The 22,809-nt window shown below is 40.3% G+C and overlaps 1 protein-coding gene across 7 annotated transcripts in view; it reads right to left on the bottom strand.

Annotated features, from left to right (window-relative positions):
* The window catches only part of ATRN (attractin), a 223,408-nt gene that overhangs the window by 97,541 nt on the left and 103,058 nt on the right, over positions 1–22,809 (bottom strand). For all 7 annotated transcript variants that reach the window (XM_067533635.1, XM_067533637.1, XM_067533639.1 and 4 more), the window contains 7 exons: positions 21,942–22,175; positions 21,109–21,246; positions 15,311–15,404; positions 6,362–6,414; positions 4,973–5,067; positions 2,131–2,209; positions 1,603–1,760 (listed from right to left, as the gene is read on the bottom strand). In XM_067533635.1, coding sequence (XP_067389736.1) covers positions 1,603–1,760; positions 2,131–2,209; positions 4,973–5,067; positions 6,362–6,414; positions 15,311–15,404; positions 21,109–21,246; positions 21,942–22,175 — 851 coding nt within the window. The remainder of the gene's footprint in view (positions 1–1,602; positions 1,761–2,130; positions 2,210–4,972; positions 5,068–6,361; positions 6,415–15,310; positions 15,405–21,108; positions 21,247–21,941; positions 22,176–22,809) is intronic.

The raw sequence follows: 22,809 nt of genomic DNA, 5'->3' as shown, positions 1-22,809 counted from the left end.
AGTGGCCAGGTCTTCTCTTACTTATTTACACCGTCAGCAGCTGCAACAAGGACTCCATGGACTGCAGTTTTTGCTCCCTGGTCACCCTTGTGAACCCACATAGATTTCTCCACTGCTATTTCTGAGCCTCTGTTGCCATTTTACTCTTTATGACAGGTATTTTTATCACAAGCAGGATTTGGTGAGCCAAAAGCCAGGTCGACTCCTCTGGAGCGTACTCTGTTCTTGTAGTAATTATATAAAAAGATAATTCCCAGAGAGTGGTTTGGGATAGTCACCCTGTCTCTCAAGCCAGAATACCCTTCTGGTTCCCACAACATTTTACCAGTTATACACATCGATATGCCACGAAGCTGTGCCAAGGATAGGGATACACAGAATATGCAAACTGTACCAGTACTACAGCATCAAAAGTGAGTACTAAGGCTAGTTAATGTGGATTATGAGCCTTCCCGGGGCCAGATGGTATTAAACACTTATCTGCAATGCTTAACCTTGAAAATGTTGAAGATGCACTTCTCATTAACTGTATTGGTTTCATGCCAACTACAGAAAATAGTAAAAAAAAAACCTTATTTCTGCCACCAAAATGAGCAGGGATGACTCTGGTTCTCTGGGTATGCAAGCTGTTGAGTAGGAGGTGCCACTTTTATAGTAATTTTTCTGGGCAAAAAAACCCTCATATGATCCCCATGTACAGTTTCTAAAGAAAGCAGGCCCACAAACTATTTAAAAAAAATCAAAAACATTTAAAAAGATTGCATGTTGTCAGACTTGGAAAAAATACAAAAAGATAAAACTTTTTCAAGTAAAATAATGTGTAAAGTCCTGAGGTTAAAAATTACAACTGTGGTGTCTACTGCAAAGTATCTGGGAATATGATTTCAAAACTGAGCAAAAACATAAGCAAAGTATCTGACCCAACATGGCCATTCTTACGTTCTTATCCCTCTGATGATGTAGGACTAGTGTAACGAGGTGTACATGCCCCACATGTGACCAGGACAGGAAAGGGTAAACAGAGTGCACTGAACCAAGGAAAAGAACCAACCTACAGGCCCCATCATTCCTGAAGCAAAGCCTCCAGCTATGACTAATCAAGAACAAGAAATAAAAAGAGGCAGCAGAACCAACAAAAGCTTCCTCTATTAGTTTCCACACCAACAGCCTGCAGTTTTTGACATTCGGTTACTTTTCTATAGAATGCTATATTTGTTATGAAGGCTAAAGACTGGTTTTGTCATATTTCTGTGACAACACTGAGTGCACCCCCTTTAAATACTGAAAGCCCAATTTCTTCTGAGCAGGAAGATCGAAAGCCCAATCTTACTTCTGGGGCAGCAGATTTCCCCCAGTATATTTTCAGATCCCTAGAAGACAGCAGCAATGCCAGAAGATGGGGGGACCATTTTATTATTAGTCATTTTGGATAGCTTGGCAAAGGAAAGACCTTTGTTCATCCTTTCTCTGGTGCTGTGTTCCACTGTCTGAGGCTGTGGCTCAACTCGGACAGCATGCCATATTTACAGATGCTTTAGGGAAGGAAGAGATGACAAGTCGTGTTAACAGTGTATGTTTACTAGTTATTAAGAGAGTTCTTACCTGTATTTTTATTGGCCAGGTGAAGTTGCTGACGTAAACAAAGAAAGTGATGTTGGGGTTGTTCCGGAAATCAAATTTCTCATTGGAGAAGCTGTCCTTGTATTCCTTTATGTTTGATTTTGAAATAACTGGAATCTCCTCCCCTGCCTGTGTACCAGCTGTTTTAGAATTTAAAAAGTTGCAATAAAAGTTGCTTTCAGTGCAGATCTTAAGTGATTTTCAAAGAGGACCAATTTTCCTAGGTTATAAAGCTATGGCAGTGACACTAAAATGAACTATTCATCTGAAGACTGCAATTTTGAGTTCTATTTATTAGTGTAATCAATGAACACACAAAAAATCTGATTAGCATTTCAACTGTCTCCAATGCACATTATCAAGATGTGAGAATTGGAAAACTGGAGAGGGGAAAACTAAAATTCCTTCCTGAGTTTTATTTCTTTCCCAAATCCCAATTCCTAAAATATAACTTATAGTGTTTAATTATTTTCCATACAGTTCAGATTCTGGTTTATTATTCTCTTTTACCTGCAAAACTTGTTGACCAAGTTATGTTGAGGTTGAAGTTTTTAGATGCATTGATAAACATGTCCAGGTCTCTATTTTGCTGATTTAAAGAAAAAAAGAAAGAAGAAAACAGTTATTTTTAACAGATGAAATTCCATTAAAATTGTTCTGTTTTGAAAGCAACTCCCACTAAAGGTGTCAGAACTAGAGTTATTTCATACCATGTTTAATAGAATACACATCTACATGAGAGAGGCCTAACATCTACCAAGACACATTTTAAAGATCCACTGTACATTAAATAGAACATAGCTGTACATTTTCTTTTAGATCTGTCCACAAAAGAAAAGTTTACTTCAGTTTAATTCCAAGCCATATTCATTTAGGGTTCTTTGCAGAGTATCCTAAGTATTATTCTAGGATGGGTGGGAGTGGCAGAATTAAAATATATCTTAATGCAAACACATTAAGATAAATTTTTGTTTTAAATATCATGCCCCCAATAAAATAATTAATTTTTCATCCTCACAAAAAATCTGCTGTGGTCTAGATTTCAAATCATGTTTGTTATTCGTATTTCTTCCCATCTCCGCCTCTATGTTTGCTCTGACAATGGCCCTCCATACGTTCCTCTCTGTGCCTGTTTTTATAATGCCTTTTTGTGATAACTGGGCCTACAAATTTACCCTAATAGTGAGCTCAACTGTGAAATGTGAGTGAGAGTTCATAAGAGGTCACAATAACTCATTACAACAAATGCTGATTGGAAAAGGTGCAAAAAGACTGAATTAGTCTAAACAAAAAGGCCTCTTGGTATAACTCAAGGACTGTGTTAAGATCTCACCTGGTCAACAAGAGAAACGTCAGACTGGAAATTGGGGCGTCAGAAATTAGGCCTACCTGATGGACAAAATAAGGAGGTGATAGGGCAATTCTGCCCATCACTCCCTTTTGGGATCCTTACTAAAAAGGCTTGGGGGGAATAGCAAGGAGGCAATACAGATGGATGGCTCTACGGCTGGCTGACGAGAGAAGGGGAAGGAGAAAACTTCATCATGATGTTAACCAACCCCACTGTTTCCTGGAACCCTTCATCATCCTGATCCTGAAAGGCGCCCTGATCATACTGGGCCAAGGAAGAGAGACGCAGATGACATTACCATTGCCACTTCAACTGGCTCATGCACATCCCTTTTCATGTGTTCTTTTCCTTACCACTGTATTTCTTCTCTTTCCTAGCCATCTCCTTTTTCCTTTGGGACTATACTGCATATTTTGAAACATTGCTGTAAGTCTGAGACCAGAAAGGCAGCTAAAGGCAATGCCCTAAACAGCTAGATGTTAGTAGAAGTTTGTCAGGTCCCAGAGTCGCTGCTAAGACCTTTTGCTGTGTTTTGTTTCTCCAGCAATGAAGTTGCAAGTCAGAGTCAACACCAGAGACACAAGTTAAGTTTACTATCTTTGTTGTTTTTTGCTTTTCCCTTTTGTGTGCATTTCTCTTGTTCTGTCTTCTAAGAAACAGGATCAGACTTCAATGACAACAACAATAGCTCCTGCCCATCACAAGTATTTTTTTTCTTTTCCCCAAAAAGGATAGTTAACATCTATAATACCATCTAAGAGACTTTCAGACAAGTGGGTTTCTTTCTAAAGACTCTCTGAAGCTAAAGGGAGAGAGAACAAAGGAAGTAGTTAGAATGAAAGACTAATTTAATACTTTACATTTTAAATGCTTTTTAACTATTTCTTTACTTCTTTTCTGTATTCTTAATAAGGGATTAAAAAGACTTTTAATAGTGTTTGCCATGGTACTAAGCAGCTGAGATCTCCATATACCAAACCCCGAATCTTTCGTAACAGTTTAATGCTGAACAGCAATAGGGCCATGTTAATGCCTTTGACTCTTTGGGCCCATATATCCCATCTTTCTAAAGGCAACAGACCCTTGCTTGGAATGACATCTTTGTTAATGGAGTGGAGGAAGGTGGATAGGAGCAAGGGACAGTGGGGAAAGGAAGGGGGAAAGGATGGGGAAAAGAAAAGGCTAGGGGATTGCGGGGGAAAGCAGGAGCCTGGCATGCGGCATCCACTCGGCAGCGGAAGCAGGCTACATTGGACGAGCTCCAGGTGAGTGGCACCCAGGGCACAGAACTGCTGTGTACCACACGCCCTGCACGCTGCCCCCTATTCTATAGCACAGCAGTCCGGAAGATGACACATTGCTGACACCGCAGATGTTTTATGAGCCAGCTCAGGAAAGGCATAAAGCAGGCAGAGTCGCATAGGGTCACAGTCCCAGCAAAAAAGAATTAAAAATGGAGTCAGGTCAGTGAGGGGTGCACTTTCAGCGCTGCCCTACCAAGTAAACGAACATTTATTTCAGCTGGGATCATCACAGACACACTCCCCACAACAATCCTGGCTATTGTACAGAAACAGGTTGATTCACCCCCTCCCCCACAAGTATTAACGGTTAATGTTTTGACTTATTTTGCTAATTTAAAATGCTCTTGGTAGACATTTGCCAGTGTTGAAATGAAAGGGACTATATCGATTTGAATCGCATTGATCTCAGATTACAAGTACTAAACCTTTTTTTTTTTTTGGTAGATGTACAGGTAGTATATATATCGTGTTGATGTGGCCCATATAACACAGAGAGCTGCATATGTGGCCCACAGTGGTAAATAGGTTGAGAACCACTGATCTAAATCATTGATGAAAATATTGAACAGCACGTACATCAAGAGGGAATTCGTTATGTTCACTCAAAGAACTGTATGAGCCACTCTCTTCAGGGCAAGGAGAAGGCAGACATTTGAAACAAAGTATGAAATGCGGGGGTCCAAGAGACCACACTCACCTCCTCAGGTGTTGCTACAAAATTGATTGCAGTATAGTAGCGATCATCCTCTTGGGAAAGGCTGAAGGTGAACTGATAGTCAATAAGAAGAGTATCTAAAGAATACATGCAGAAAAGTGAAGAAATGCTTTGAAATAAAACTAGCTTCTGGAAAGCAAGGCAGGTAACTGATTGCTTACTCTTAGTTAGAAAACAGCTTACTGCATATAATCTGCCCTCCATCCCTCAACAAAAATCTGATTCTGGGAGAATATAATGAACACCATAGACACCTCACTATCCCAGTCCTGTAAGGTATTACTACCCTATTAAAGTTTCCCCCCTCCTCTTCCAAAAAAATGTTGGGTTAAGGGAAAAAAGGTTTACATTTTTCAAGCAGGACATCTGATAAAAGCCTCCATCCTAAGAGAATTTGGTGGAAGGTAAATATGGATGACTAGATAATTGAACCACATTTTGCTTAGTTTAGTTCTTGCAGTTTCACCAAAGCTAAAGTATCTATCAAAACATGGGAGTTATGGGAGTTCAGGGAAAACAGAACATATTTTAGGGTGGCAGAATACAATGTTCCCATTAGAACTGTGTGGGGGAAAACATTCACCCATCTAACAAAACTGGTGAACCACCACGCTTTCATTGCATTTGACAAAAAACAAAGGCCAGGCAAAAATGATTAAATTGCTACTGTGGCTAATAAAACAAGTCTTTTCTCAAAAGGTGGGCTAGGAGTTCATGATTCACCATTATCTTATGTTGTTCTTCCTCTTCCCTCCCCCTCCACATGAAATAAGACTAATTCAGTCCACTGCAGTCTCTATTGCGCTCAAGGAGTCCACAAAGGACCGAAATACTTAATGAAATATTTGTGGCTATCGTGACAATACACAGCACTAACAATAATTTTACTAAAGATCACCAATGGTCTCGGTCTACTGGGCTTCAATATTACTATCAAGAACCCTCTCCCCACACCATGCACTTTCTCCTTTCCTATGTGCTTGTCTTAGGCAACATTGTTCTGTTTGATAGCTGCTCAAGTTTATTTTTAGAACTTGTTAAAGCTGCTCCTCATCTGTCCAAGCATGATTTAGCACACTTCTAATTTCCACACCTCCTCAGAAATCCTGTCTGAACCCTTCATTGCTATGTAACTTTAGATGTTTTTCCATCTAATGTCTTCTTAAAAGTATTGTTCTCTAATATTTAAAAGTGGTAAAATAAGAGTATCCACTAGGATCATCTCAATTTCAGTAGTGTAAGGACAGTATGTCCTAACCCATCTGCATTTAAACAGATGTTGTGCTGAGTAAAATAGTTATAACTTGTTTGGTCTTATATATCAAATAATACATTTACTATTTTCAGACAAAGAAAAGCAGTAGTACTTACAATAACATGTTCCTTTAAGTGGATTTCCTTGGTATCGATTTTCTACCTCACACCTAAAAATAATGATTTTTAAATCAATGTTGGTTTTCAGTTTTATTTTCTCTTTTTTGGCTTAAATCGCTATCCATTTAAAAAAAAATTACAGGACACAGCTTGAGCTCAGAAGATAACTATATACAATTAAAAACAAAAGGTGCAAGTCTGAAGCAGTAATGAGCTATTGAAGAAACCATGGAAACTTTGAAAACCCAAGTAAGTTTAAGTAGAAAGCAATGCAACTGAAGTATTAAAATTACAGGAAGAAAGAGATGTTACTTTCCTTGTGCAGTATATAGAGTTCTTCGAGATGTGTCCACTTACAGGTGCTTCACTTTAGGTGCACATGTGCCCCTGCGACTTAAACAGAGATTTTTGGTAGCAATGCCCCTTCTGCTAGGGTGACCAGATAGGAAGTGTGAAAAAATTGGAACAGGGGATGGAAGGATAATGGGACCCTATCTAAGGCAAAGCACTGAATATTGGGACATCGGGTCACCCTTCATTATGCCCACACATGTGCTCTATGCATCCTTGTGCCAAGTACCAAGACTTCATAGGGCTGAGCAGGCAAACCGCTCTCAATTCCTTCTCTACTGCAAAACCCACACATGCAGCTCCGAAACAGACGGGAGGAGGGTGGGTAGTGGAGTACACACAGGGGGGTGCACTTCGAAGAATTCCAGTTACTGCACAACATGCATAATCTCTTCTTCTTCTAATAGTATCCCTGTGTGTGGTCCACTTTAGAGGACTCCTTATTAGTAACCCTTCAAGGAGGTGGAAGTTTCAGAACAGTCCATCACCAAAGAAAGAACTGCGTTGCCTACTGCCACATCTGATCTTGCAGAGTAAATTAAGGCACAGAGGTCAAAAAACACATGTGCATCGAGGACTATGTTGCAGCCTTGCAGATTTACACAACCAGAACATCTCTGAGTAAAGCTACAGACCTAGACTGTGATCTAGTAGAATGTGCAGTCACTCTTAGGGGAGATGTAACCACTGCAAAACCATAGCAGGCAATAATATATCCAGGAGATCCAGTAAGAAAGTTTCTGAGTAGAAATAGGTGCTCCATTAGACCTATCTGCAATGGAAACAAAGTCTGGTGTTCTTCCTGAATGACCTAGTCCTGTCCAAATAAAAAGCTAATGCCCTCTTAATACCTAATCTATGAAACGAAGACTCTTGTGTTGACTGATGTGACTTAGGGGAAAAAATGAAAGGTGACAAAGTAAAGGATCTGCAATTAGAGTCTCCATCCATATGAGCAGAAATGATGGCCACCAAGAAGGCTATCTTCACAGACAGATATAGCAGTGAGCACATAGCTAATGGCTCAAAGGGTTGTTTCATGAGATGGTTAAGAACCAAGTTGAAATCCCAAAGCAGTATAGGGGCTCTTATCTGTGGAAAAGGATTGATAAGTCCTTTCAGGAATTTCCCTGTGGTTGGATGAGTGAATAACAAGAAACCTACTGGCACACTGAAAGCTGTTATTTCCACTAAATGAACCTTGACGGAACTCCTAGAAAGACCTGAATTTTTCAGTTACAACAAGTAATCCAAGACTGAGGAAAAAGATGACTGGACAGGAGAAAGATGGCACTAGTTACACCAAAGGTAAGTACGTCTATTAGATCCCTTTCTGCTATTTAACAGTATCTTTGTACTGCTGATGAACATACAGCCTTGTGTGCAGAGAACAACTGAGGAACTAAACTTGTACTTACAGGACGTTCAGATGGGGTGAAAGGTCTGACCCACATCCTGAGACAACAGTTGAGGTTTGATCTGGAGCTGCCATGGAGGGCGAGAGGTGAATCTCATGAGGTATGGAAACCAAACTTGTCTTGGCCAAGTTTCATGCAATCAAAATGACTTTGGCTTGGTCTTGTCTGTTCTTGATAAGGACCTTTAAGAGCAATGGAGTTGGAGGATTTGCACAGAAAAGACCCTTTGCCCACGTAATGAGGAAAGCATCTCCTAGAGATTGGGGATCGAGTCCCCCCTTCTGGAACAGAATTACCTGCACTTTGCATTAGTTACTGTACCAAAAACATCAATCTCTGAAGATGCCCAAGCTAGGAGTATTTTGTTCAGGACTCAAGAGCCAAACTCCTATTTGTCATTTAGGGACAAATGTCTGCTCAGGTCAGCTGCCAGGGTGTTTTGTATACCTGAGAGGTAAGAAGCCCAGATTACTATCTGATTAGCTATGAAACAGTTCTAAAGTATTACCGCTTCGAGGGAGAGTGAGGGAAACGCACTCTGTCTTCACGCCTGATGTAATACATGCATGCTATGTTGTCTGTCAAGATCCTGATGGACATGCTTTTGAGTAGGGGAAGAAAGTGAAGGCAAACATTTTTTATCACCCTTAATTCCAACAGATTGATGTGCAAGCGCTGTTCCTGTTATGACCATTTTCCATAGACTGTATGAGGGCTCAAATATGCTCCCCATTCCAAGAGGGAATCTGTGACACTGTCTGTAATATAAGTGATCATTTATAATATTATTGATATAAATATTGCAAAATTACAATGAATCTTACAAGATACGCTATATCAGGTGCCACTGGAAAGGTTATAATTCGCTAAGATTGATAAGCACGTTTATATGTATGTGCCAGTTTTGTATTTTGAGTTCGAAACAGGTCTGGGATATTTGTATTTCAAACTTGTGCTGTGTTGCTGGGTGACACCCCCAGACAGACTGGCAGCAGCACTAAGCCTGCTTAATGGCCCCTCAAGGGAATTCAAAGGTAATATGAATCCAGTGAAAGAACCCAGGGGCTACACCTTATGAGTCACCAGGACATGTAAGAACATGCCCAGGGACAGGGAACTTTGAGGCTTCACCATGCCATGTGCTGTGAGCTTGTGTCTGAAACAAGCCACATGCCAGAAACTATACAATACAGCTGCACCATCTCTATCTTGTCTTCATTCCTACTTCCTACCTCTGGATCAACTCATCTACAACTAAAGTTGTGAAACGAAGGACTGAGACCCATCCAGGTACAGGATGTACACCAGAGGAAACGTACAAGCCTCCAAACGCCACAATTCTGCTAAGAATCTGATATATATGGACTTTAAAGTCAGTTGCATGTATCTGATTGCTTTAATCACTTAACAGCTTTCTTCTTATTTGTTTCTTTTCTTTATAATAAACCCTTCGTTTAGTTACTAAAGGATTGGCTGGCAGCATGGTATTTTGGGTAAGATCCAAACTTATATTGATCTTTGGGGATCAGGAGAACATTTCTGGTAAAGGGAATAGAGTTTTAATTACTTGTATCTTTACAGGACCTAGTTGCTAATTGGGGGCCAGAGACTGAAATGCAATCGAGGGAGCTGTGTAACTTCTTTTTAGTTTCTTTAGTTTCAGTGTGAGGGATTAGAAGCACTGTTTGTGACTGGTTGGGGAATCTAACTGCAGTGTTCACCACCACTTTTGGAGAATCTACTTTCCTTTTGCAGCTTGCCCTTGGCTTTTTCAGGTGGGCTACCCTAGAGGCACAGACGGGTCACATAAGCATCCAATGTTAATATGACCATAGGAGGGATTCTAGTTGAACAGAATTCTTGCACAAATTCTGGATAGATCCCGCCACAAGATGAATGCCTGTAGTACCTAACTGGGTACAGATACCTGCCTGTTGAGACCATTTTTGCCAGGTGTATGAACAGTCCTGAGCCACACTTGGAGACACCGAAGATGCAACCTGGCATTTTGTGCCACAAAATTACAAGCTGCCATGTTTCCCAGCAGTTGCAGACAGGTCCTTGCTGGAACTTGAGGACTAAGCTACGCTGTTTGTATAAGGTTATTTAGAGCAAGGAACCTGTCAAGAAGGAGATAAACTCTGCCCATTATAGAATCCAGAAGTAGCCTATAAAGAGAATTCGTTGTCAAGGGAGTCGATTGATTTTGCGATTTATCTGCAGACCTAAACCTGGGAATAGTGAAGCTGTTGAACTGCCAACCACACCACCTGATAAGACTGACCTTCACCTCACCTGTCATCAAGGTAGGGAAAGACAATGGATATACGCACCTATGACCACCATGATTTTTCAGAATATCGTTGGGGCGGATGACAGGCTGAAGCGTAAGATAGGCTGAAGTACCTAGTACTGGTAATGACTGTGATTGAAAGTGAAAGGAAGAAATCGATGTAGTGATTCATCTCGCAAAAAAAGTAGGCTTTTTTTAGGTCAAGGGTGCAAATCCATCCCCTAATTTCAGGAACAGAATTATAGCTGCTAGGGACACCAACTTGAATTGCAGAAGTCTAACATGCTTGTTCAATTGTCTGAGATCTAGTATCGGCCTCCAAAGCCCATTTTTGTTGGATATAAGAAAATATCTTGAATAGAACTCTTTTCCCCTGTACTGAAGTGAGACGGGCTCCATGGCTCCTAGACTCAGGAGTGATGACATTTTCTATGTGAGCGATTGCTTATGAGAGGAGATTCTGAAGGTCAGGGAGGTAGGTTGCAAGGAAAGGATGGAGGTAAATTGGCTAGTAGAACGTGAAGTAATGGCCTCCAATACCAATTTATCCGATGTTATAGCCCTCCCATGCTTGATGAAATAGAGAGAGACAGTGTCCAAATAGGACAAATTCCAAATGGGACTTGTGTCATGCAGCTGATAAAACTTGGTCATTGGGTGGTCTGAACTCTCGCCCAAACAATTAATACTGGCATTTGGATGATGCCGAAGGCTGGGATGAAGCAATCAAGGTAGAGGAAAGCTTTTTCTTCAAAAACCTTGACCTCTTAGCTGATAGTTTTGGTGGTTACAGAAGGCTGAAAATAGAGCAGAATAGATCTTTGCGCTAACTGAGATCTGCTAAAATTCCTTTAATCACAGGCATGTATACCCCTAAAGAGCTAAGTATTACCCTAGAGTCCTTTGGGGTATGAATTTGTCCGTGGAATCTGCAAAAATCTTCTGGCCATTGAAAGGTACATCTTCCAAAGTCGATTCTACCTTCCACAGAAACCCGGACAGCTAAAGCCAGGCAGCTTGCCTCATCACTACTGAAGTGAAAATAGGCCTGGCTGCTATCTCTGTCACATCGTGTGAAGCCTACAATGAAGTAAACTGACTCTCCTTTGAGCTAAACTGTTCTTGATATTCCTTTGGTAAAAGGTCAATAAACGGTCTCCTCAGACTAAGAATGAGAAGAAGGGATGGACTGTACTGGGGAACAAGGTCCTCCATGTTCCCTGAGGGACTGAGTTGAGGTCGCTGAAAACTGCTGGTGATACATTGCCCTTAGAATCCCGTAAGGCCAGTGAGGAAAACCATAATGCATGGGGGGGAGGAATCCAACACTGGGCATCTCAAGTGTTGGAAGGCAGGGGTCTGGTGTCCTGCCTCAGCTGCATCTGCAACAGGGAGTAAAGTCTCCTGGAATAAATTGGAGATCCTGGAACAGAAAGTTCTGTGTTTGAGTCAGAATGCTCCTCCACATGTTGTATCGGAGATGATGACCCCTCCTCATTGATAGTCAAAGATGGAGAAGAGCAGTTGGTGAACCATCCAACCTCATTATCGAGAGGCGGCCAGAGGCTGCGAGGAGCAGACTCAGGCTCATTCAGTACCATAAGGTCTTTCCGGTACCAGAATTCCTGTGGTACTGGCACAACAGAACTCTGTAGCAGCAACGATGGTATTGCAGAAGTCATTGTGTGAGGCACTGATGTCAGTACCAATGGGGTCAAGGATTCCATCAAAGCTGGTCTCCTGGTATTGGACATCTTTGGTACCAATCTCTTTACGCCTAAGATATGAGACTAATTGAAGTCTTAACGTACTTCATAGTACCTGAAGTGCTCAGACCCTCACTAGCACTCCTCTAAGGGCCTGAGATCTCTGGTGACTGGATCTTCTTTGATGAGGAACTCTCTGTTTTGGTCCTTTTATTCCCTTTCTTAAGCTTGTAGTGGGAAGCTCTCAGTACTGGCAGTGCGGTTATCAGCACCTCGGTCAAGGAGAGTGTTAGAGATCAGAGTTTTGATGCCATTTCCCCTTGGAAGTTCTCAGTGACTGTGATACTGATGACAACAGGGCATTGACAAATGCGGAGGGTCCCTATAAAAGGAGGTTCTCTGTACCCAGATCTGAAGCTGGTTTTAAGGATTGCTTCATCATTAACAGTCTGTACTTCATTTCTTTCTTTCTTTCTTTCCTTCTTTTTTTTTTTTTTAAACAGGATCTTCCCTTATAAGAAAAGCAGATTTTAAACTTGCTGGGAACATAAGAGTCTCCCAAGCAATGAATGCTATGGGAGTGCCTGTCACTACCAGGAATTGCTTCTTGACAACAGAAGCATCTTTGAAATCCCAGGGAGCCCGGCATCCACAACAAAAGAAAAAGCTATTCAAGACTCTCAATGGGGAAAAAGAAAACAAAACAAAATTAAGAAAAGGGGAACAAAGGTTCCAACTATAAGGTGCTAAACTCACAACTACTAAGAACTAATGATAAAGCTAAAACACTACTAAAAGGGGGAACAGGTACACAGCAAACAGGCACATGCGTATAACCTCTGTCTCTGGCTGAAGGCAACTGACAGGGAACCGAGGGCAGTTTGCCCAAGCAGCCCTATACAGCCCCAGTATAGGACATAAGGATGTGTACAGCACGTGTGCAGGCAGAACGGGCACCGCTAGCAAGAATCTCCAATTCAAGTTGCAGGGGCACAGGCACACGTAAAGTGGAGCATACACAGGGATGCTACTCAAAGAAGAAATAGCCTCTGCATTTGCTTGAAATTAGTTTAATAGTTCTTCACAAATGTACCCCATTAAGCTACTCCAGCCAAATAAAGAACAGTCTTCCTTTCTGCCATACCAGGACCTACTCCAGTTAACCTTCACTCAGGTGAGAAATCCTTCAAAGATAAACTTCGCATTGACACTATCTTTCTAAATATTGCAATGGAAATATTTCTAATAGGTTATGTTTTCATATTTAATCATATTTATAATATTATTTATTCACTACCTGGAAAGATACCAGAACAAATTATTAAACAATCAAGCTGTAAGAAGCTAGAGGATAACAGGGTTACAAGATATAGCCAGCATGGATTTTCCAAGAAGAAATCATGCAAAACCAACGTAAATTCCTTGTTTGATAGGGTTACTGGCGCAGTGGATAAAGAGGAAAAAGATGGGAATTTTTTTTATTTTAGTAAGGCTTTTGAGACAGTCTCACATGACATTCTCAAACAAACTAGGGACATATGGTCTACATGGAAATATTCTAAAGTGGGTGCAAAACTGGTTAAAAGACTATACTCAAAGAGTAGTTCACTGTCAACCTGGGGGGCCATATCCAGTGGGGTCCCACAGGGATCTGCCCTGGGTCCAGTACTAGTCAATATTGTCATTAATGATTTGGATAACTGAGTAGAGAGTATGCTTATAAAATTTGCTGATGATACCAAGCTAAAACTTTGGATGACAGGATTAGAATTCAAAACGACCATGGTATGTTGGCAAACTGGTGTGTAATCCACAAGATGAAATTGAATAAAGACAACTGCAAAGTACTTCACTTAGGAAGGAAAAATCAAATGTGTAAATACAAAACGAGGAATAACTGGTTAGGTGGTAATACAGAACAAAAGGATTGGGGGCTATAGGTGATCGGAAATTAAATTTGAGCCAACTATATGATACAGTTGCAAAAGAGACTAATATCCTGGGGTGTATTAACAAGTGTGTCATACGTAAGACATGGGAGGTAACTATCCCACTGCACTTGGCACTGGCGAAGCTTCAGCTGGAGTACTGTGTCCAGTTCTGGGCACCACATTTTAAGAAAAAAGTGGACAAATTGGAGAATGTCCAGAGAAGAGCTACAAAAAAGATAAAAGGTTTTTAAAAACTGATCTATGAGGAAAAATTTAACACACTAGGTATGTTTAGTCCTTGAGAAAGGACAACCGAGGGGGAACCTGATAACAGTCCTCAAGCATGTTAAGTGCTGGTATAAAAAGAGGACAGTGATCAATTGTTCTCCATGTCCAGTGAAGGTAGGACAAGAAGTAATGATCTTACTCTGCAGCTATGGAGATTTAGGTTGGATATCAGGAAAAGCTTTCTAACTCTAAAGATAGTTAAGCACTGGAATAGGCTTCCAAGGGAGGTTGTGGAATCCCTGCCATTGGAGGTTTTTAAGAACAGGTTGGACAAAAACCTGTCAGGGATCGTCTGGGTTTAGTTGGTCATGTGTCGGCGCAGGGATTGGGATTGGGTGACCTCTCAGGGCCCCTTCCAGCCCCATATTTCTATGATTATGTAGTGCTTAAAAATGGGACTTCCATTATGCTAAGTACTGTACAAACACAGCCGACACAGTCTCTGTCCCATAGAGCTTAAAATCTAAACTGGTAAAAAAGATGCAACTTTGTAAAATTTTGTCTACACTTGCACTTTGTGACTGTTTACACCTCACAGTGCTCTTTTAAAATAAAGTGTGTTCAAATCTCTTTCAAACTTACTTCACATTTATCTATATTTTCTCTATATTGGCTCTCCACCCCTACAGTAACTGCAGTTCACATCTATTCAAAAAAAAAAAAATTAGGGATATGTGAAGTGGTATGAAATTCTGAAAAAAATCTTACTTTTCACCTTTTAAAATCTGTATAATGTTCTCTCTCAATTGAGAAACTCTTAATATACTGATCTAGAGAAAACCATTTTGCTCGCTACCACAATATAAAAACTACTACTTGTTTCATTGCTGGTGAAGTTAGTTAAATGTCCACACTAGGAAATGTTTAAAGCCATTCTAAATACATACATTTTTCAATATTTAGAATTAGTTTGTGTACAGCCTTTGGATAGCAAATATTTATAAGAAATGGCAACTCACAGTTGACACTCATCTCCTTTAATTCCTTTGGTAGTACAGAAACACTTTCCTGTATTTGTATTACAGATAGATGCATGACCATTACACTTGCAAGCTGTAAAGGAGAGAAAAAAAAGTAGTTTTGAGTAAAACAGGAGGGACAGGTTTGTTTATAGGATTAAAACAGTTAGGCACAGAACGGAGATGTGCTAAATGTGAACTACAAACCAAAAATGCATTTGTGCCCATTTGCTTCTTTATGGTGCTTAAAGACCTCAATATCAATTTAAAAAAATGGTTCTCAGGTGTTTGGTTTGGTTTGTGTTTTGGGGAGGTGAGGTTAACATTAAAAATATCACCATATAGAGGAATCACTGGGTGAAGTTCTCTGGCATATGTTATGCAAGAAGTCAGACTAGAATAGATCACAATGGTCCCCTTCTGGCCATAAAATCTATGAACCCTCAACTGCCCTATTTCTGCTGGACAACACTCTGAAGAACTGGTGTACTAGTGTGATGATAGCACAAGCAAATGAAAATTCAAGGAGGGAGGAATTGGTCAATGTTTACAATACCAAAAACCAACACTAACACCGATTTTACTCAAACTCCTGACAAACATTTGAGAGAAAAGCTCTGTGTGAACAATTCAAACTCCTCTACCCTCTTCTTTTGGGAGCTGAAGATTTCTCCAGGAAAAACAAGACTTAATATTCCTGGTATTGCCATTGTTAAACAAGGAGAAAAAACTAACATCTTTATTCATAAAGGAATAGAAAAGGCACAAGAAAAATTTTCTTTGCAGTTAATTTAATCTCATTCATAGGTTCATAGATTCCAAGGCTAGAAGAGACCATTGTGATCACCCAGTCTGACAACCTGACACAGGCCAAAGAACTTCCCAAAAAATAATTCTTAGGGCATTTTGTTTCACAGAAACGTCCTATCTTGATTTAAATAAGGTCAGTGATGGAGGCTCCACCCTTGCCCCTCATAGATTATTCTATTGCTTAATTACCCTCCCTGTTAAAAACGTATTCTTTATTTCCAGTCTGAATTTGTCTAGCTTCAACTTTCACCCACTAAATCATGTTATACCTTTCTTGATTGATTGATTGATTGATAAGCCCATTAGTAAATATTTGTTCCCCATGTAGATACTTACAGATTGCCTTCAAGTCATCCCTTAACCTTCTCTTTGTTAAGCTAAACAGAGTAAGCTCCCTGAGTCAAATGCTAGAAAGCACGTTTTCTACTCCTTTAAGCATTCTTATGGCTCTTCACTGAACCCTCTCCAATTTATCAACATCCTTCTTGATGTTAGATGAAATTAGATGGAGGCTATCATAATTCCTTTCAAAAGATGCCTAGATTTATTTTGTGAGCTATCCAAGCAAAAGACGGAAAGGTAGGCTCACATCCTGTACCTTCACAAGGGATAGCATTCAGTGTGCAAAAGGGAAATATACATAGCTTCTGCTGACAAAGTACTGAACTAGGCATTTCTGGGAGTCTAAAAGCAGTTTCTTCCAGTGTCTCCTGCTGGAACAGCATTCCACTACTTGCTGTAAACTATTAGACCCTATCAGGGTGGATTGATTTAAATGAGAGCAATCAAGGTTTTAGAACTAGTAGATCTCATCCGCTCACATCTATTCATAGATGAAAAAGCAAGAAAACTTGTTTTCCTCTTTCAAATTCCCAAATGGTTTCTTAACTTTGAATGAACTAGTTGAATAAACTGAAATGAAAATGTTCTCTCTGCATCTGAACAAGAGGCTACTGCTGTCAAACAGTGATTTAGCACTTCAACCAACTCTGGTTTCAAGTACTTAACCATTGACTTCCACCAGATAAACACGCTGACTTTCTTTAAAACTTGGCAGCAAACAGAAACTGCTTATTATTTCCTGTATTATTTAAATGATAGATTATAATAACTTTTGGCCTTAACATAGGTTGTCAATTTCTTTTTTAAATAGTTTTTTTAAATCACTGTATTTAATTTAAATTTAAAGAATCCAATTTGATTTAAAACCATGGATTTTAAATAGTCTATTTTTATCCACTCTGGACCTCATAAAAACCAAAAGAATTTATGAACCATAGATTAGCACTCCCATAGAACAGAGTTCCTCAGGCTTTTTCCACAGTGCAGACTGCAAAATACAGAGATTATCTCAGGGATCACCTCTGTTCTCATTCACTGTCATGAGGACAAACTCCCTCCTCATTCATGACTGAGTAAGGTATCTCAGAGGCAGCTACTGCTCCATTTGCATGGAAAAGGAAAAGGATTTATGTATCTTAGGTGTTTTTCAGTGCAATTTAGCAGCTCACGGTGGCAAATGCATTTCCCTGTCACCATCCCGCTGCTTGTGGACCACTGGCAAGTGTTCCAGGAAGCATCATTTTAGACTTATTGCCAGAGAGGAAATTTATCTGATCTCAGGGATTACAGTGCCTTCCTTTTTCTTTCAAATAGCTTTCTTATCTAGCACAGACATATCTTCATCTGAAAGTTCTATCCAAAAATTCAAAAATACTGAATTAACTAGAGAAAGCACCTTACAGCTATTTTTGCATTTCAAGCTGTTATATTTTTTGCCCTTACTTATTAACACTGTTCTAACACAGGGCACTATTTTTAAAAAGCAGCTACTGCGGAGTGAATTACTTATCATATGATTATTATCCTTCGGATATTGCAAATGGCAAGGGGCCAAGAAAAGGGAAAAGAATTCTCTTTTGGCCAAGAGGCCATAACTTTATTAAATCTTAAAAGCAGCAATGTTCTAAAGGTAACCTCTCCTGGCAAAAACGAAAAAGAGGAAGACTCAGCTACCCTCACTTCTTGCTGCCACCATCCCACTCTTTTTCATGCCCAAATTCCGAGTATACCAACATTTTTAGAGTCTACAAAGCCGCATTATTATGAGGCCTACAACTATTCCATGACCTGGCCACAGTCCTATGCACAAGTCATCCACCAAGTCACATACAAGAGCCCAATTCACAGGAAAGAGGCATTATTCTAACTTCCATCCTCAGGAAAGTTGGAAACACCAACCCTGTCACCGCTCTGATGTTAATTTTATCCCCTTTGAGGGGGGAATCTAACCCATACTGCCAGAACCAACTGACTAAAATTGCAATCCTGTCAATCAAAGGTATGTTAATCATACCATGCACTCACAATTGTCACTAATAGCTGCTGAATACACAACTGCTTCCAAATAGCCAAGCTCCCCCAAAAGCTGTTACTGAAACACAATGTGTAATAAACCAACCAATACAGACTGAACTAAGAGGAGCTAATACCCAAATAATCCCAGAGGATAAAAAAGAAGGCAGTGTAGAGCGTTGAGAAGACAGAAAATTGCTCCCGGTACACACCAGCCAATCCAGTGTCTATAAGGAACTCTGGAAATTCACCAGTGGCAGCCTTTCCAACAAACAACAACTCCAATTGGCCAGCAATTGCTCTGGTACCATGGGATGTAGCCACGCCTTCCTGGTCCCCATCTATAATCCAGACTAGCTCTCTCACTGGTCAACCCCTTTTCCCTGCCTTCATAGGAAATATTGCTAGAATGAGGGTAAACTAAAACCTTGGTCAAATACCTTACAGTAAAGTTTTTCCTCTGACATTACTTACTAGCTTTATCAACTATAAATTAAATGTTATCTGCTATCCTATAAACACTTAGCATGGTTTCTAAATTTTTCCATACCTTTGAATGGAATTTGGCTTGGGATTTTATAAGGATACTAAGAGAAAAAGACAGTCCACTCTCACTGCATATGAACAGAGTTGAGCCCCTAACTCCCTTAGGTCCACTGAAAATCGCTGCCTCACTGCTTTCCACCTCTGACAGATCTTCATTAGCCAAGTCCCTAGTGGAGGATGTCATTGAGTCTCTGGCTCTTCTCTTTTTAAGGGTTATAGAAAACTCTGCTTGGGGGAGGTTCTCTGGGGTTAGGGATGGGTGGAAGAATGCTAACTGCTGACTGTGACAGGAAGCCATCCCCTCAGTGCCTCTTTAAACCTCCTTATTCCTCAGGCTGTAGATCACGGGGTCCACACTAGAATTAGGAGGATGTACAGCATAGAGACAGCTTTGCCCTCCTGATCAGAATAGCGTGGCCCAGAACACATGTACACGAAGATCAGGGTTCTGAAGAAGATGGAGATGGCTGCGAGATGCAGGTGGAAACGGTCTTACACCTGCCCTGCTGGGAGGGCATCGTGAGGATGGCTGTGAGGATGTACAGGAAAGAGATCAGTGTGCTCAGAAAGGAGATGACAGATGATACAGGCCAAGGCCAGGACAATCATCTTATTGCTCCGGGTCTCAGCTCAGGAGAGTGTCACAAGTGGTGTGATGTCACAGGAGAAACAGTCAACGTCGCTGGCTCCGCAGAAGTGTGAGAACTCATATAACAAGTGGGCAACAACATAAACTGTTTCTGTACGATCCTCAGAGAAACACACTAGACCACCCCAATCCAAAAAGCAACCTACTTTACGTCAAATTCTGTGGGACATTCTGTAACAATTCAGGGACATGCTGTAACCCAGTAGTTAGGATTGAATGCTGTGGGAAAAATTCATGCCTTCTACTGCCAGCTTACCCTCTAATTCATTGCATATATTGGGCCACCCATAACTCTGTACTTCAAGGTACCCTGTATAAAGTCAGTTTAAGAATACCAGCACTATTAATTCACACAGGTATTACATGGCTTAATGATGTATTAAGTATACAACCTCATGCCCACCACATTCATTTCCCAATACAGCTAATATCTGTTTACCTACAATACCTATTTTGGTTAATGGTATCTTACACTTTTATAAAGCTTTTCATTGGGAAGGACCCCAAAGCACTTTACAATTTTAAATGCAATTCCAATGGGGATTCATTTACTCCACCCGAAATCCAGACCGCTGGCCATGAAATATGGCAACATTTTAACAATGCATAGCAGTCTGACAGTAGGCAAAAAATACAGTGTCTAACTAAAACAAAAGGAAGAATTTAGATATTGTACAGTAAGGGGCAAATTCCCGCTTGATTAGCTACCAAGACACTGAGATTATTACTACTCCTTTTGAAAAAAATAAAAAAGCAATGTAGAATTTTTAAATGATCCACAATGGAAGGGATCATTACAACAATACAATATGATGTCCTGAATAACACAGGCCACAAAATTCCATCAAGTGATTCCTGTATTGTGCTCAAAACTTTGGCTAAACTAGAACTTCTCTTTTAGGAGGACATCTAATCTTGATTGAAAGTAACTCAAGTGTTATGTCTCTTATCTGTAAGAAGACATTTCCAGCAGTAGACTTCCCCTCAATAAAATTAACCACAATCACAAAGTCTGTACAACCTTAATTTGGCCCCTTTGGGCCTATTCGTTATGCTACGTTTTTTTTAATTACATACTCCCATGCTTATTTTGTCTCCACAGGATTCTTGTCTCATTCAGTACACCGCAGGGGTTCTACTCCTCGTTCTGCTACAGACTTCTTACGTGATGTTTGACAAGACTCTTCCATAATACATATGTACAGGAAGACTGAATTAATGTTGCACAGACAACCTTAATTCCGACATTTCCTAATTTTTGAGAGCTTGGCTTTGCAACCTTAATGTTCTTTTCCTGTACTTTGGGTATGTAATGAATGAAGTACATTAGTAGATATACACTAAGTGGGATATGATTTGCACTCAGATACTATGGTGATAAACTGCAGTATAAAACCCCGAAGATTTGAATGTACTGAAGATTGAAGACTTCACTTACACTGGCACGTTCCTCCATTAGTAGGATCTCCATAGTAGCCGGATATACAAGTCTCACAGTGTTTGCCAGTTGTCAGGTTCTCACACTTTTCACAGACGCTTTCATTTACACATTTACTGTGTCCGTTGCACTGGCAGGCTAAGGGGAACAAAGGGATACTTGGTAGCTGTGCTCAAATGTAGTGCTTCACACAGTGTCTGAAGAGTTTGATCTGCATTTTGGGTCAGCAGCTTAGTCAAGTTATGAATGGAACTACCTCATGCAAGTTCTGAATTGGGAAGAGATCCTGGTTCTCATACTATGGGCTGTGAGAGCTGTGATCATCACAAAGATGACTGTTTCAAATTTGAAATGTTAGAGCAGTATAAAATAAACTGATTACCAAAGTACACAACAGAAATACTGTTTTGACTGGACTGTAAGCAACAATAGGGAGAGGTTTATAGAGTGGGAGGGAGACAATCCACATAATTCTGGCATCTCCACTACATAATTAAAAGCTAATGCGCTGCATAAGAAATTGGCCCTTCCTAACAGTCAACTGAACGTGTTATTTAGAAAAATGGATCTGCATTTCTTACCTTCATTCACTCACCCTGTTTCAACATACACAAAAGTGATTAATATAAAGACTAAAACGCTGTAGTCTGATTCCAAGTCCTTCCTTTTCAAAATCCAATTTACATTCCTTGTGCATATTTCACATTTTTTTCCTTCATTTAGTGATGGGAAATTCAAGTTCTACAATCATGTAAGCAGTTGGTCTTATCTTGAGTCTAAGTTTTATGACCTCTGAAGTGTTTCAATTATTAAAAACACTTTTGCTCAGTTACCTGGACACTGGATAAAGGACCAGTTGTATTTATTCTCTGCTGGACACATGGTGACATTAAGGATGGGTTCCAGGTAGTATTTTCCTGTTGTTGGTGGAGATGGCATCTTTACTGGACCTCTGTACGAACCTTCTATGCATTTCCCCTTTCCTGTGTTACTAGGATCCGTACACCAACCACAGCCAGGCTGTTCCAAACAATGAGCACATGTGCAGTAGCCGGAACAGTTTTGAGCTTTGAAAACAAATGTCAAGTGGTAAAAGCAACTACTGGATACCTCACAATACAAGACAGTATTTGAAATAAAAATCTTCATATGCCTTTTATTGACCTTGAGATTGATCTTTAGTAGCTGGAATAAACATGTATCTATTCTCATGTTCTAAGATACATGAAAATACATCTATTTATAAAATATATTTCTATTCGTGTATTAAATTCAACCATCTCAAAGCTTGCATTTAAACTTTATTTCAGACTAAATAAATCTAAAAATGGCCTGCTATCCCAATTGATAAAGGAAGGCACAGAGTCTAAATCATTTAACCTGTTAGATTAAACAGCAGAAAAACCTCACAGTCCCTTTCTAAAAATTAAATAATGCACACACTAAAATTATGCTGAATGTTTTCAATTAACCCAACCCGTGGCCTGCAGGGTCTTTCGAAGAGGGGAGATCAGCGCTCCCTTTCCCCAGCTCCAGCAGAGAGCAAAGGGCTCTGCCTGGGTCCCTAAGTGCTGGAGTCCTTGCTGGAGCCAGAGGGAGGGGAGCTCTCATCTCTCATCCCCTTGGCTGCAGAAGGGAGCTGCTGCCTAAGGACACAGGCAGAGCGCATGAGGCTACAGGACGTGTGCAGTTTCCCTGCTG

The sequence above is a fragment of the Emydura macquarii genome, unplaced genomic scaffold (assembly GCF_026122565.2).
Source record: "Emydura macquarii macquarii isolate MOO-44397 ecotype Brisbane River unplaced genomic scaffold, CSIRO-AGI_Emac_v2 contig_3345, whole genome shotgun sequence".
NCBI lineage: Eukaryota > Metazoa > Chordata > Testudines > Chelidae > Emydura > Emydura macquarii.
Note: the sequence above shows the minus strand (reverse complement) of the source record. Positions and strands in the feature narration are given on the sequence as shown.